General features: G+C 32.8%; 1 protein-coding gene across 1 annotated transcript; it reads left to right on the forward strand.

Moving 5' to 3' along the window:
• The first annotated feature begins 339 nt into the window (after window positions 1-339).
• LOC114330526 (EEF1A lysine methyltransferase 1) lies at window positions 340-8,888 on the forward strand. The gene is made up of 4 exons (XM_028279878.2): window positions 340-525; window positions 582-729; window positions 8,389-8,598; window positions 8,655-8,888. Exons 1-4 carry the CDS (start codon window positions 373-375, stop codon window positions 8,783-8,785), a joined length of 642 nt encoding a protein of 213 aa, XP_028135679.1. The 5' UTR covers window positions 340-372; the 3' UTR covers window positions 8,786-8,888.
• Window positions 8,889-18,314: the final 9,426 nt, after the last annotated feature.

An 18,314-nucleotide genomic window follows, 5' to 3' on the forward strand; every position in this document is an offset into this window, starting at 1 on the left:
GTCCAAAGTTAAGATCTCTTACCACTGAGCCACAGCTGTGGATCACAGCCTCTAGAGGGGATAATCATGAAACTTAAAATGATAGACAGACAAATCCAACCCAATAAACCCGCTCTTTGGGTTAATTAAGGGAAATTATTGCTTTTAAGTTATTATTTGTGTCTTTTATGTAGTTTGGGTTTAAGTATCTTTTTTGTCTTTGGTTGGTGTTTCATTGGAAGTTCTCCCCCAAGATAATTAACTAGATCCGCCACTGGTATCAATATCAAATTATAAATATATTCAAAAGTTCACTGTACTATGACTTCAGAATGAAAAAGAAGAAAATGAACCTAACCTAATATTTAACAACCTTAACCAAACTTTTTAAGAATGTCAGAAAAAGGCGATAGTGATGAAGACTTACCACAATTATCAGCAAAAACATTTGCTGCCCTACAAGAATTTTATAGAGAAGAAGAGGAAAGAGAACATAATATCAATTTACTAGCCGATCAAAAGGATGTCACGCTTAAAGAAGATTGGGTAAATCGACTTTAAATATAAATTAACTTACACTAATAGGAACTTGTAATTTTTAGCAACTTAGCCAGTTTTGGTACAATCAGGATACTATTGATACTCTAGTTAAGCTGACATTAAAATCTGTTGGAGATAATGCAAAGATAGCTCTGGTTTCTTGTCCTTCTTTATATAAAACTATGAAAAAAGTGGGAAAAGGCTGTGAAAGTAAGATTGCATTTAAATTTCTAGTTTAAAATCACTTTAATTCCTCTTTGCCGTATATCTATTGTTATATTAATGGACCATTGCTAATATACCCTACCTACAAACTTCTAAATTTTAGGTCAGGGTATAGAGTGTGTACAATCCTGTACTATGTGCTCGATTGTCTAACAGGGCCCCAATCCCAGGAAGGCCAGGGTTTATCCCATCTGTGTATCTTCTACAGTTTGTTCTGATTCGATTAAGGGCTGCCCAAATCCTGTGGACATGTTTAAATCCTTCATGCTTGTATGTGGTGTAGTGTGTAGTAGTAGTAGACTATGGTCATTGTTTATATAGGGAGATAGTTGGTCAGCCCAATAGGTAAATATGTTTGATTCAAATTGAGACAGTCACCAGATGTCCTCACAATTTCTGTCAGGGTCGTAACGTCAAAATGCATCGACACCAAGTTGGATACAATCCTATTCATAACACCCCAACTCGCATACACATTAAGAAAAATAAATACATATACAGAAGAGTATATTTAGAAATTGAATTAATGATGTCATGCTATTCAATGTATCATGTATAGTAGCATGACATTATTAATTCAATTTCTAAATATATTCTTCCATATATATTTATTTTTCTTAATATGTATGCGAGTTGGGGTGTTATGAATAGGATCGTATCCAACTTGGTGTCTATGCATTTTGATGTTGCGACCCTGACAGAAATTGTGGGGACATCTTGTGACTGTCTCAATTTGAATCAAACAAATTTTACTATTGGGCTGACCAACTATCCCTATATAAACAATGCTATGGTAGAGTCCTTTTCATGTGCAAAAAAAGGTAAGTCCATGATAATACACATTTATGAAATTTATTCTAACATGACATTTTAGTTAAATCTGACAGTTGTCACATTTTATTTGCAATTTGTTTGCAATTTCTTTGATTTCTAGTCTTATAAATTGTACAGATTATATTTGTAGATATATTATATAATTAGTAAAGAATTTTTTCTTCGATTATAGCACCATCTATCGACAACTAGAATGTTATAAATGTCTGTAATCACAGACGTGCCTTTTTTTGTCATACAATTTAATGCGTTAGAAAGAAATCGAAAAACTGTGACGCACTGAAAAATGCTCATGAAAAGGACTATAATATGGATCTGACTTACTTTCTTATTATTATCTCCAGCAGTCATTTAAGTCAAAATTGGAGAAATGAGTTTCCAACAATATTGGGAATGTTGTATTCTTTAATCAATGCATGTTCTTGGCATAGGTTGGGTGGAGTTATGCTACTAAGGGTAGGTAGCCACTTTGTGGGGAAGAGCATAATTGTGTTTTCATACACATAACATGGTTTAGCTGACTGTTGACCAGATGGTTTGCCTACTGTTCAACCACACTGGTGCACAATATTCTGCCACCAGATATATCAGGCCAAGAGAGGAGGATCTTAAGGCTGATGCTGTGCACCTCCATGTAGTGCTGCAGAGTTTCTGCATTATATTGTTACATGTTTTTAGTTCTGCTGCTGTTTTCGTCAGGTGTTCTCTGAATGTGAGTGTTCCGTCGAGAGTAACCCCAAGGTTTTTAGGGTATTTATTGTGTTTCAATAGTTTATTATTAAATTACACTTGTAATTCTTTGTTTGCCAGCCTAATGTTGAGATGAAAAGTTGATACTTTGGTTTTTGTAGCACTAGGTTGTAATCTTCATTTCTCCTAGTATTCATTGAGGATGGATAGATCTTTTGTGAGAGTGTTTCCTATAGTTTCTAAAAACTAGTGGCTGGTTGCAAGGGTCCAGTTCTCGCATATCCAAACTTCTAAGTTCAAAAAGATAGATTCTGTCACAGGCATGTCAACAATATAGAGGCTGAAAAGTAAAGGGGCAAGCACAGAACCCTGTGGAAGCCATTATTAGGTTGTACTATTCCTTGATTAATTTAGATTATACTAACTTAGAATTTGTGGACAGTATACTGTAAAAGTACTTTGTGGGGGTCCTTCATTGTTGCTTAAATTGTGAAATGTTTTGTGGTTCGTGTTTATGAACAATTTTATAGTTATTATTTTCATTTCGCTCAACCGTATTGTTTATCAAAATCAACGAGTGTTTTTTACACTGTTATTATTGTTTACTTTCGTTGACATTGACCGGTATTTCAAGAGTTTATTCTTGCCTTTAAAATGGTTGATTTTAAATGTGATGTTTGCCAAAAAATTTTCTCCGAAAAGGATAAATATAAACTTCGCTGCGGTGGTGAATGTCGCCGATATTTTTGTACGTCGTGTACTGGTCTAGACAAAGCTACTACCAAGGTACTCTATCATCAAAAGTACCACAATATTAGATTATTTTGTAGTATCTGTGATTCTCCCACAGTAAGACATCTTCACGATAAAGTTTCTCAGCTCCAGAAATCACAGATACCCATTGAAATTGTAGAAGCACTGGGGACTTGTCTAAAGAAAAATATCAATTTATTTCCAGTCATCTCAGAAATCTATGACACCTTGAATACTCATGACCCAAATTTGAAAAATCTTTACAAAAGAATAGATGAAATTCACAGTCATCTTACGAGAAGCCCCGACAATGAAAATGAATCTTTATTCCATACGATCAGGGAAATGAAACAAGACATTTTTAATCTGGTGTCAATATTTATGGGCAATCATGAAGAGACTGTAAAGGTCCAAATTCAGGATACATCAAAGGAAGAAATAGTGAAGGAAATGGCTGACTTGAAAATGACTATCAACCAAATGGCACACAAAATTGAAAAGCTAGGTACCAATGAAAAACCAAATAAAACTCCACCGCAAACCATAAAAAAGTCCATTTCAACTCAAACTGATCCTACAGAAACCCAAGAGCCTTTAGTGTCTTCTCCTTCAAAGGTAAATACTGTACCACCTACCAAATACACTGTAAAAGAAAACTGGCATTATGTGGTTGTATCAAAAATTCCACCTCCTTATACTGCTAAACAGATTGCACACTATGTCAAGGAGAAACTTGGTACCACCGATTTTATTCGATGCTTCCCATTGCTGAGGGATACGGATAGACCAGACTCTGACTTTAAGATCGGTGTGCAAAATCAAAGTTTCATCAAGTTGCTGAAAGATCCAAGTTTGTGGCCGCCTGGTACTGTAGTAGACAACCTTAATGACAATCCTCCAGCGCATGCCAATTCAGCTCCAACAACCATAAAAGTAGCGGCTCCAGCATCCAGTACTCCTTACACGACACCATCAACACCTACTAAGGAGGGCATATCCATTCAGATTGGTTCAGATAGGGATGCCATTATTGCAAGTAAGTCCTTTAATAAACAAAATTCAAGTATTGTGGTTACGGAGAAAACTATGAAAAAGGATGATGGGCTTTGTATGGACCCGATGACTCCACCTATAGTGCGGCTATCTCGTACTGCCGATGTGGAAAATAGTCGTTACTTGTTAGCTAGACTGAGGGACCCTGGAATTTTGAATCCTCTTTGACTCTTCCTTGCCTACCTCCATGATCAGCCCCCGAGTACGTGTTACGATGGGCACACCAACACCACCATTAAGTTGATGCTGGCTTCAGAGGGACTTCCTACTGACGTGGATTCCCTGCGTAAGCTGTATCACAGATTCCATGAGGCTTATGGTATTAGTACTGCTGAAGTTGAAGAAGATCTTTCGGCTTTTGGAACCTTCTTTTCCACTGAGACACGCCTCCGACTCCAGAAAATTAGGGAATGTCAGAATAAATATTTTTCAAGTAATTCCCCATCTAGCAAAAATTTTTTTTAAATAAATTGACGCGTACAGAAGATCAAGCGCCTTCTGACAATTTGGACGATAGCAAGCTAAGTTTATTTCTTATTAACATTCAGTCCTTAAGACACAAAACTGATGAATTACTTCTATTACTAGAAGAGCCAAATTTTCCTGAGATTGTTGCCATAACTGAACATTGGTTAAATGTTGATGAACCTGTGTTTATTAAAAATTACACTATTATATCCAGATTTAACAGGAGTAGATTATCTCATGGGGGTACTTTGATTATGTCTACACAAAATGACTTTTCAGCAGTGACCAAATTTGATAATTTATTAATTGAAAAAGTTTTTGAATTCTCCATAATTTATCAGAAATCTTCTGACCTCTATATTATTTGTATTTATAGAACTCCCGATGCGGATGTGCAGATTTTCTTACAACAACTACTTAGCTTGCTAGAATCTATTCCTTCAAAAAGTAAATTAATTCTATGTGGCGATCTAAATATTGACTACTCCAGTGTGTGTGCTGCTCAAGAATCTCTTCATTCTATCTTTGATTCCTTTGGTATAGGTATGCATGTAAATTCTCCAACCAGAATAACTAAAACTAGCTCTAGTATCATTGACTATGTCGTATCGTCTTTAGCTCCAAATTCTACTGACTGTACTGTTTTCAACTCAGGTTTCTCTGATCATGAAGCAGTATTGACTACATTTTGGTTAAAATCAAAAAATAATAGTGAAAACACGCAACGAAAATTGTTCCGTGTCTTTGGAGAACAAAATTTTCTAACATTTAAACACCTATGTCAAACAACTGACTGGGACTTCCGCTCTGTTGATGTCGACATCGAGTTTTCTAGATTCATAAAGTTATTGTCTGGTCTGGCATACGAATCCTTTCCTCTTAGGCCCATCAAAACTAAACATCGTAAACCCTGGTCAACTAGAGGTCTACGTATATCTGCAAAGAACATGCGCTCATTATCGTACCTAAAAAAATTCTCGGACAACATATCCTTCCATGATTACGTTAGGCTTTACAAGAAAATTTACCATAAAGCCATAAAAGCCGCCAAGGAAATTTATTACAATGCGAGGCTGGCTAAATCAGGTAATGTTGCTAAGGAAACGTGGTCTATCGTAAATGAACTGACAGATAAGACTTCTTCTCCCACCATAATCCCGACTTCTACTGAGACCCTGAACAATTACTTTGTAAATGTGGCAAAAAATTTAACAAATACTATACCTCCTTCTCAGGATCCGATTTCATATCTTTCTCATAGGAATGTAAATAGTTTCTTTTTTACACCCATAGTATTAGGTGAACTACGCTCTACAATAAATGCCATTAAAAATAAATCGTCATCTGGGACTGATGGCCTCACTCTTAAAATGTTTTCTGCTCTACCTGATTGCACTTTAAACCATCTTACTACCTTAATAAACAGGTCATTCGAAACTGGAGTTTTTCCAAGCTGCCTTAAGACAGCGATAATTATTCCTATACATAAAGGAGGCGATAAAGATCTTGCTTCGAATTATCGCCCTATTGCACTCCTGCCCACGTTGTCGAAGATAATTGAAAGTCTGGTAAAAAAAAGAATCTTATCTTTTCTGTTGAAATACAAATTGCTTACTCCACATCAATTTGGATTCCTGAGTGAAAAATGCACGAATGATGCTATGTTCTTCCTTTTCGATCATGTTTACTCCAGTCTAAACAACCATCACTCTACAGCAACAATTTTCTGTGATTTCTCTAAAGCATTCGATTGTGTAAACCATAACATCTTGACTGACAAATTACAGCACTATGGATTTAGGGGAAATGCTCTTAAATGGCTTAAATCATATCTTAATAAAAGAAGTCAGTTTGTAAGGGTTGACACGAAGACGTCTTCTTGCATGCCATTAGAATGTGGGGTACCTCAGGGTTCAGTTCTAGGCCCTATATTGTTTCTGATATACATAAATGACATCTCTAGTCTGAACATTAAAGGTAAAATATGTCTCTTTGCAGATGATACTAGTATTACTTGGAGTAACACGGATATTATGGATCTTCGCAATACCATAGCTACAGACCTAGTCACCATTAAATCGTGGTGCGATTCGAATCTCCTGTTATTTAACGTTTCTAAAACCAAAGTCCTACCTTACAACAGTATGATGCAACCTTTAGTACTTAATAACAACAGTCTAGAGGTAGTTGAATCGGTGAAGTTCTTAGGGCTTATTGTGGATAAGTCTCTAAAATGGAACTTGCACATTGATGCCTTACACAAAAAATTAAGTTCTGCTTGTTTTGCGCTAAGATCAGTTGCTACGGAAATGAATTTGTCAACATCTAGGACCGTTTATTATGCCCTTTTTGAGTCTCATCTTCGGTACGCGCTTCCATTCTGGGGTACGTGTTGTGCGACTCAATTTGAGCGTATTTTTAAACTACAAAAGAGAGCTCTTCGTTACTCCCTGAGACTCAATAGCAGAGACCATTGCCAAGAATTCTTTAAAAAAATTAAGATATTAACTCTTCCTTCTTTGTTTGTTTTTGAATCCGTTTGTTTAATCCGCAAACATGCATCAGAAGGTCCAGAGAGACCCACTCATAACTATCCCCTTAGAAACGTGGATCATAATCTTTATCTGCCAACCCCACGGTCTGAGCTGGTTAAGTGCTCTATACTATACAATTCGAGAAAAATGTACAATCACCTGCCATCTAACATCAAATCTATTGCAGCATTTCCCGCTTTTCGCAAGGCCTTGAAAGCTTATTTGCTGGAGAAAGCTTTTTATACAGTGAATGACTTTTTTATAAACGATTTGAATTCAGCAAATTGACTTGTAGGATTATTACTTTCGAGTACTTGTGTACATATTTGCAGCGGCATAGAACTTTTTATTTACTTTCCCTTTCTCCTTTCCTCGTTTGCCTTCTTTTTGCTCTGACGTTGTATACATATTGTTTGCAAAATTTTTAATTTTTTAATGTGTACTTAATAACTGTAAAATTATATTAAGTAGTATAACTCACGCCATTTACTTGGTGTCTGTTTCTGTTTTTGTTTTGTTTGTAGTTTTTTACTATTTTTTGTTTTTTATTGTATTTTTTATTTTGTATAAGCTTTGTCCACAAATTGTTAAAATTTTTTGACAATAAAGCATACCTTACTTACTTACTTACCTGTTGAGGTTATTAGCCACACTGTTTTGTAAATTCTCTGCACTTCACCAGTTGCTGATTCAACCGCCCGGAGCTTGTAGCACTGTTTTAATTTACTGCCTTACTGCTTAACAATATTTGTAATACATTATTGATTCTATTCAAAATTTAGAAATTACCTTCTATCCACACATTTTTTAGTTCCTAAAAAACATACTTAATGGAAAAATCATAGGTGTTGAAATATATTACTTCAGTACTTGAAAATTATTAAACACAGATGAAAACAAGATGAAAACTATAAGTACAGTAGAGCGTCGATAATCCGAACTAATTGGTACAAGGGGTAGTTTGGATTGTCGAACATATGTTCAAAATACATACAAAGCTCATAAACATATGTACATACGTTTTAGTTACAAGGAATAAAACACCTGTGTAATAAACAAATATATTGTATGTTATTCTGCATAAACAAAACAAAAATCCGCGGTCACATTTTGCCCATATTGTCATATTAAATCCAAAATTTGGTCCGCGATCATATTTTTTAATTTTTTTTGCGTTCGGATTAGCGAACGTTCTGATTACCAGGGTTCGGATTATCGACGCTCTACTGTACTTTATTCACAGTGATAACATTAGCCCAAAATAAAATTATCATAAACTATATGTTATTTAATATATAAATTATATTTTCAGTTACGCTTTATGAATATGATAAAAGGTTCTCTTCATATGGAGCAGATTATGTATTTTATGACTACAAATCTCCTTTAAGTATACCTCGAGAAAAATCGGATTATTATGATATAGTGTTAGCTGATCCTCCATTCCTTTCTGATGAATGTCTCACAAAAACTGCTCTTACTATAAGATTCTTAACCAAAAGCAAAATAGTACTGTGTACAGGTAATTACGACAGTATTTAGTAAATAGTTTTATGATATTAAAATTTCGCCTTCTAGGTGCCATAATGGAAGATCTACTTAAGAGACTTTTGGATTTAAGGAAAACCAGTTTTGAACCCACGCATGAAAATAATCTAGCAAATGAGTTCTGTTGTTTTACAAATTTTGATTTGGATTCACTTTTATAACATTTCATAAAATTAATGCTCAATAATTGCAAAGCAAATCTTATATACAGGTATAGAAAAATATATTTGTTAATTTTTGATAATAAAAATATATTTGTTAGTTTTTGATAATTTACTAATAATCTTTATCGACAGAATTACAACTACAGTTTATTCCAAACCCTTCTTTCAGTGCGTCATAGTTCATCGAGTTCGCTCTAAAGGCGCATTTAAATCAAAGCGAACACGAACGAACGAACGAATTCGTTCTTTAACTTTATTGTATTTGTACAGCGAATCGAGCACGACCGAACGAATTCGTTCGCATTCGCACATGTTCCAACCGATGTCGGTAAGTGAGCGAATCATCAAAGGAAATCGTTGTTCAATGTGGACAGTGGATAGACGGTAGCGAACGAATTCGTTTAGAAGTACGGATTTAATTTATTTACAAACATTAGTTTGAGAGGGTTGTTTATTGTGTAGTTGTGAAAACATAATTTTGCAATATGGAATATGCCTATGAAACCCAAAATCGAAGCTATATAAAATAATAAACAGAAAAACTGATGCTTGTTTTCTATAGGAATGGGTTGTGATGTCTCTGAACTAAAAAAATGAATTAGTTTCTGGCATCATTTAGACGATCTGGAATACATGACTCGAAAATTAATCGAAGAATACAAAAAATGGGGATTAGAAGTTAACATAGATAAAACAATGTACATGAACATCGGTGGCAACGAGCAGAGTCTAATTTTAAATGACGGACAACACATTAAGTACAACAATAAATATTCTTATTTAGGAGTAGAAATCACGGACGACGGCAAATCAGATCAGGCTATAAAAAAACGAAACATTCAAGGTAGAAGGGCCATATCGCAACTAAATAGTATTATTTGGGATCGACATATATCCAAAAAAATAAACATCGAATATACAACACTATTATAAAGAGCATAGTAATGTATGGAAGTGACGTGTGGCAATTAAAGACAACTACTGAAAGAACACTACAAGCCACGGAGATGGATTACTGGAGACGTGCCGCAGGAAAATCAAAACTCGAAAGAGTTAATAACCAACGTATACGAGAGATTATGGGAGTCACACATACGATTGTCGAAGATATAAGAGTACAACAATTAAAGTGGTATGGACATGTGCAGAGAATGCCAGAACACCGTCTGCCCAAACAGATTCTAGATTGGTCACCAAATGGAAAAAGAGGCCGACCCAGAAAGAGCTGGAGAGAAGGAATAGACAGAGAGATCCGAGAGAGAGGTTTAGACGAAGACCTTTGGGAAGATAGAGATGCATGGAGATTGGGCATCGGAAGACGTCGGAGGACGTTTTAAACCGATTATATATATATATATATATATATATATATATATATATATATATATATAGAACTGGATTCGAAATCCGATGTATTTATCGACCGTGCAAGTATATTCTATAACAAACACTCTACAACATATTCTTGAACAACGGCTATCCAAGTAAAATTCTTAAGCAACTGATATATAACTCAGACTTATACGACGGGCAACGTGACAACAGACCATCAGATCCCGTGATTTACAAAAAGTTGCCCTTCATAAATGGCTTAACCAACAATATAATCAAGCTGCTGAACGGAATTCCTAAAATCAAAATAGCGAAATACAATAGCATATCCAACTACAGCTTATTCTCGAAGCTTAAAGACCAGACACCGCTTCTAAATCAGAGTCATATCATCTATCAACTTTCTTGTCTCGAATGTGATGGGCAGTATATAGGACAAACATCGCAGTGGCTGAAACAAAGAATAACGCAGCACAAAAGTGATTGTAAAACACACAAAAATACTTGTGCAGCAGCACACCATTCCATAACAACAGGACACCAATTTAATTTGTCAGATATCAAGATCTTAGATTCAGAAAGAAATTATAAGAAAAGATTGTTCCTCGAGATGTACCACATAAACAGTAATAAACGTTCAATTAATTACAAATCAGACACAAGTAGATTAAGCGAAATTTACTGCAATGTTTTAAAATTCGAAAAATAGCAGAATATTAAACAGATGGCTCGATATTGGAACTTTTGACCCTTAACACATGTGAGAAAAGATACCTGACTCAGTGCCGCCCTCGACGTTCTCGTGAAACGACATGCATAGCTTTAAGTTAAATTGCTTTATATAACATACCTACAACAATTCGTAAGCTATATCATTGTAATATTATGTTTGTACCTAACTGTTAGTTAATTTTGTAGTTTGTTCCTGATGAAGATGAAAAATTAATAAATACTCATCGAAATATCGAAATTCAACAGAATTAAATGTAGTTTCAATCTAAGCCACAGACCGCAATTCCCGATAATTTCAACACTGTTTTATAGTGTTATAGAATATATATATATATATATATATATATATATATATATATATATATATATGTATATATATATATATATATATATATATATATATATATATATCATTTAGACGAGAAAGACAAAAAGAGGGTTCGAAGTGGTTTGCTTTTAAAAGACTAATGTTTTTATTGGATAAATTTCAACCCAGAAACACTAATGAATTAATCAAATCAAATTAATTGCTAAAATTAATTAAAAGCAAATTTATTTTGATACACCAATTTTACAATTTATTATTTGAACATAATATAGTCATAATATCAAGAGCAAGTAACTTTTTCGAGGAAGAATTTTAAGAAAGCTGGTTCTTTATTATGTTATTTTCTAAGCTCCCTCAAACAGCGTATAATACCTGCTACCTGCTATTTTTGTAAGCTATTATTGTATTAAAATTTACCCAGCAAGAAACACGAAAATAAACTTAAACACAATGTGTGACTGGCACTGGCTCATCTTAAAAACATCTGCGGGCAATATGCACTCCCGATCATCAACGAATGCGAATGTTCGCTTCAATGTAAATGGCCCTACTTTGTAGCGAACGAATGACCAAGTGAACACCTACGAATTCTTTCCTTCGTTCGTTCGTTCGTGTTCGCTTTGATTTAAATGCGCCTTAATGCATTAAGCTTGAAGTGACAGAAAAAAACGTAAAACCGTGATTATTGTACATAGAACTTCGAAAATTATGTATTTGTTGAAGGGCATTTTCATATTTTTTTTTATTTATTTTACGAGAAAACCCCATTAACAAATTACAATTAACAAAATAAATAACGATATGTAAACAGATTGAAAATAAACTTAATTCTAAATTAAAAATTAAAAATAAATTATTTCCATTATACATTATCATATACACCCTTAAATAGAGACTAGGTTACATCACGTCATATTGCAATCTAAAAATTTATGCTCCTTAACTGACTTTTAAAATAATATAAACTAATACCAAAGACCTCTAGATGATACTGATTTATAATTCTTGCATATATATCTAAAGGAGAGTAGTAACCATAGTTTGTTTGGTGAAATGGTACAAAAAATGAGATAGAACGATTTCTCCTATTTCTTGAGGGAATCCCAATGTGTAATTGATTCAATAGATCTGTACAATATATTGTACAATTTACTAATTTGTACAGAAATATTAATCCAGCACAAATCCTGCGATCTACCAGGGATTGTAACTCAAGTTGCTTTTCAATTTCATTATACTCATGATCTACTATAATCAACTTAAGTTTATAAGAGCACACCCGCAAGAATTTATGCTGAATGCTTTCAATTGTTGCAATGTGCACTGCATGATATGGAGACCATATCACCGAATCATACTCTAATCTAGACCTAACTAATGAACAATAAAGAATTTTGAATGTATTTACAGAAAAAGTTTTACAACTCCTAACTATAAAACCTAGCATTTTTGATGATTTCACTGTAATTGTATTAATGTGTTCCACAAAAGTTAAGTTTTCATCAAATATAACCCCTAAATCCTTAATTTTAGAAACATAATTCAGTGTTACCCTTGTAATGAATATGAAGTATTCAATTTTCTAATAGTATTCTAAGTAAGTATTCTAATATTAAAGCGACTTTGACATACAGTCCCTGGCCATATTATTATGACCACCTATGAATTTTTACAAAAATCAACCATTCCACTAGGTACGTTTTGTTTAAAATATGATTATTAAATTTAATTTTGTTATGCAATGTTAATGTTACGCATTAACTATAAGATATTAATAATAAACAGCAATAAAATATTTGAAAATATTACATATTTATATTTTTTTAATATTTTGTTTAACTTCTGACCTTAATCAGATGGAAAATATTTGGGAACTTTTAAAACGAGAAATTTCCGATGAAGAGGTCACTAACGAAATTGTTTTGACTAAAGGACTAATATATCGTTGAAACCACAATGACAAATTGAAGCAAAAAACATTTAACTGCATTCAAATTATGCCAAGACGGGTACTAGCGGTAATCAAAGTTAGAGGGGCTCAGCAAAATATTGAAAAAATAAAAATATGTCATATTTTTAAATGTTTTATTGGTGTTTATTATTAATTATAATACATTCATTTAATAATATACACCAATAAAACATTTAAAAATATGATATATTTTTATTTTTTCAATATTTTGCTGAGCCCCTCTAACTTTGATTACCGCTAGTACCCGTCTTGGCATAATTTGAATGCAGTTAAATTTTTTTTGCTTCAATTTGTCATTGTGGTTTCAACGATATATTAGTCCTTTAGTCAAAACAATTTCGTTAGTGACCTTTTCATCGAAAATTTCTCGTTTTAAAAGCTCCCAAATATTTTCCATCTGATTAAGGTCAGAAGTTGAACAAAAAATATTAAAAAAATATAAATATGTAATATTTTCAAATATTTTATTGCTGTTTATTATTAAATATATTATAGTTAATGCGTAACATTAACATTGCATAACAAAATTAAATTTAATAATCATATTTTAAACAAAACGTACCTAGTGGAATAGTTGATTTTTGTAAAAATTCATAGGTGGTCATAATAATATGGCCTGGGACTGTAGATGTATAATTGGTTGACAATTACAATACTCTAAATAGATAAATAATCCATGATGCGAATAGAGATAATTTGAAACAAAAGTAATCTATCGTGACAGTACTTTCACAATGTTAACGGATAAAATGGCAATTCTAATTCTAGGTTAGAAATTTGTCAACAACGTAAATATAAATATTTTATGTCATTGGCCTTTGGTTTAACACTTTGGCTCCCATATGAATCACTGGTGATACAACAGCTTCAGTCGCTGCTATACCGGGATACATTTGCATAAACTTCTGTCTGTTGCCAAGCACACTGCGGTTATAAATTTATTCTCCGATTCATAGGTGTAACTCTGGACAACTTAAATATCATACTGGAATAACTTTTATGCGGGATTTGCTTGTGATCACTGGTGATTCACATGGTATATGAATGAACCAAAAGAGTACAGTTTTCGTATTTTTCATCTGGTACCGTTCTGATTTGTTTAAAGGGGACATTTTTGAACAGGAATCCACAAAGAAACCGAATCAGAATTTTTTTCATACCAGGGTGGCATCACAGCATGAATTAAATAGTTGCTCAAATGCTCCGGTGCTATGTTTGGAATGTTTTCAAAAAAGACATAAAGATCATATTTTTGTATCTGTTAAAATTAAAATATATCTTTTCTTTTCTGTAACTTTTTATAATAAAATATTCAGCAAACAATGCGTGATTATTTTAATAATAGTCGTCAAATCTTGCTACATATTTTCTTATTACTTTTGTAACTTGACTAAGATGAATGGCCCCTGATGCCCACTTGTCCGACATGCTATTAGGTTCACTTACATCCTATCGGCACACTTTGTTTGCCCGAATTTATATAACAACGATATTAATGGTCATTTAAACTATACACTGCATGGTATCACCGGTGATACACATGGTACAGAAATAAACCAAGAAGGTTGATTACCGGTGATACATATGGTATCAAAACGCAGAATCATCACAGTATCATTGGTAGCCAAAGTGATATTCGAACATTGTATAGTGAAGTTGTATTTTATATTTATTTATTTTTTCCTTAAAATATTTAAATATTAATATTCTGGCAAATATTTATATAAATATTGATATTTATATAAACATAAATATTCTGACAACTGTCAGAGTTAACTAAAATGTCATGCAGTGATTCGCGACATTCTTAAAATCGTATGACATCAAAATTAATGACGCACCGAAAAAAGGGTTTGGGATAAACTATATTTATAAGACACTTTAGTCGAATTCATATAAAACAGGTAACTGTAAGAATTTGCTGATCATTGAAGATCTGCCCTGAATAATCTTGTATATGCAAGTGTCCAAACTTACAATAAAAGGAAAAAACTGTTTTTCTGCTTGGCGCAGCCTGTTATTTAATTTAAAAGGTTCAGATTGTTCCCCCTGGATTCATCCTCTACATTTAACTTTTAACAATTTAACATCCTCTAACATTTAACAAACCATTTTCATTTCCAATAATGACACGAGCCGTCTCACCGTGCCTCGGAGAGTACGTTAAGCCGTCGGTCCCCCTGGGCTAGTGTACATCGACACTAGTTACTTGAAACAGGGTTAAAGATGTAATTGGCGCTGGAACTATCCGAAAGGATCTCCCCGGCAAAAATGCCATACGATATTATTATTATTAACTTTTGTTAAATTTACTAACTGATTTGGTACTCATAGCTCTTCCATTTCTCTTCTATTTACAGTTATAAACTGCCTTGTAGTCTATAAATATGTGGTGGTTATCTATGTCATATTCCAGTGTTGTCTAAAATTTTTCTCACGGTTGCAATTTGATTAATAGTTATCGATTTACCACCTCTAAAATTTTCCTATTATTCGTTCATAGAGAGAATATTTTATATGCTGCATTTAGGAGCGTAATTCCTCTGTGGTTAGAGTTGGAGCATTCAAAGATATCTCCTTTTTTGTGTATGGTGCAAAGTATTCCAATCACTGGGGAGGGATTTATATGTTCTTATTTCTTTTTGAGCTGCTTTAGTGCCATTATAGTATCGTGGCCACCTAATTTATATAGTTCATTAGGGAGATTATTTCGGGTGATTATTTTTTCTGGCTAGTTTTTTGACTGCGTCTTTAACTTCAAGAATCGTTGATGTGTCAAAAATCAAAACAAGACCAAAACCACCGGTTGGACCGCTCTTTAATTATATCACCTGTAAAACATTTCTTCATGTTTCATTCTATGGATTCAAATTTTGTGTATGTAGATCTAGAAGATCATGTCCCTCATTTTTGAAAGTCACTTTTTATCCACATACGCAAAATACACTTCAAAGCCATACGACAATTTTTTTATAATTCCGTCACTATGGAATTTTTTAATTAAAATAGTCTGGATAAAATATCTCCATACCTGTATATATAATTGATATTGCCTACAGTATAATTGTAATATTATTGTACAACTACACAATTTAGTTACTCTTTGTGATTTAAAATGTATAAAATATAACTGTTTCTAATATATTTTTATGTTTTACAAGGTTACTTTTTTTTAATAAAACCCAATTTAACTTTTCTAAATTTTATTTTGATGATATGTTTAGCATGAAATGTATTTGTGTTTAAAAAATAAGCATACAGCAATTTCGAACATATTTGAATAGCAAAAGTTTTAACAATATATAAACATTTTAGAAGTTTAGAGTGCAACAAAGGCAGTTATGGATAAAGCAATAAATGCTAAAAATTCATTTACATTATAACAAAGATATCGTTTTAATTTGATAAAATATATGAACCGTGAAAATATCTTTATATGTGCTAAGCCAGATCTTGCAGCAACTCTAAATAATATTGATATAATTGATGATTTTAACTTTATATCTTAAAAATTGTAATAAAAATATAATTTCAATATTGAAGGTATGCTAATTAAATAGAATAAAGTAATGGTTATTTGTATTCAATTATCCAAAAATGTTTTATTATTAGTATATTGAGGAACATACACCATTAGAACCTCCTTCAATTCAAGAAGTACGGGACACAATAAAACATCTAAAAAATAACAAAACTCCAGGAAATGACGGTATATCTGAAGAACTTATCAAATATTGGGCGATAAGCTTACTAATTAGATACATACAATAATAGTAAAAGCTTGAAATGAGGAATAAATCCCGGAAAAGTGGGGTGCTCAATTGGAATGTATGAACTATGGGGTCCTTCTTATGAACTATGACATTATAATAACAACAATGTAACATTATAATAACTTTCCAACATTTAAATGGTTTTCACTCAGATTATTTTCAGTTATTTGTAGCACATGTTCGTTCCAAAAAAACCTTTAGCATTCTTCGAAATATCCACATTTTGAAACTTTATTATCGTTCATATTATTAACTCCTAGCGTCTTTCAATAAAAATATAGTTAAGACTAAAAACGAGAGAACCATTTAGAATTGAAATGAGAGATTCATGTACGCAATTCAATTCCGACACAGAGAAGACAAAATTATTGCTCGAAATAGCGGAGATGAAAACCCTTAGTAAGAAACAGAAGAATAGAATGGAATGACCACATAAGCCGAATGAGAAGAAATAGAGTAGTAAGGACAGCGAGAGACGGTTCCCCAATAGGAAGACGATCAGTGGGAAGACCACGAAAACGATGGAACGGCAACTTACTAAAGGCACATTGAAAAAACAGAGTCATTTCTATACAAAAAGAAGAAGATGTACGCAATGTTGAATGACAAAGAATATTCTAAAAACTTACATAAATTAATCGCACATAGACTGATGTTATCAGAGGATGAGTATGTATTTATTAATTAGACTAAAAAACAATGCACTGCGATGGAGTAAGTAGGAAAAAACAATCTAAAATGTGACTGCGGAAAATAATACTATGATACGATGACTGTGTCAGGAGTAGGTATATCAATGCTATGTTAATTTTGTTGTGTTGACAAACATTGGCTTCTTAATTATCTAAGTCTGTGTGTTGACACACAAATCTGTTAATATGTAACCAAAATTGATTCTCTATTTAAAATTGCTAATCATTCAATAGTTCTGTTATTATTTCTATAAAAGCAATAAAGTTCCCATGTGTTTACATATACAGTAGGTATGATCCAAATGAAATGAATAAATTCGTTATTTCGTAAGCCGGTAACTTTAGGGAAAAATCGTGAAACAGGTCTATTTTTATTTTTAAATTATTATTTTTTGACATATATATTATATATCATACTAGTGACGTCATCCATCTAGGCAGAATGACGTAATCGATGATTTTTTTAAATGAGAATACGGGTCGTGTGATAGCTCATTTGAAAGGTTATTCAATTGTCTATCCAGTAATATAAACATTAACATAATTATTTATACAGGGTGTCTAAAATATTTTTATTAATTAATTGACACAACAAGAAGAATGAATGTAGTTTATTTAATTGACAATACATTTTACTGCTCTCAGAAAACAAAAAAAAATGTGTATATGACAAATAAACATTGCTTTTCACTTAAAT

This window comes from Diabrotica virgifera, chromosome 3 (genome assembly GCF_917563875.1).
Source record: "Diabrotica virgifera virgifera chromosome 3, PGI_DIABVI_V3a".
Taxonomy (NCBI): domain Eukaryota; kingdom Metazoa; phylum Arthropoda; class Insecta; order Coleoptera; family Chrysomelidae; genus Diabrotica; species Diabrotica virgifera.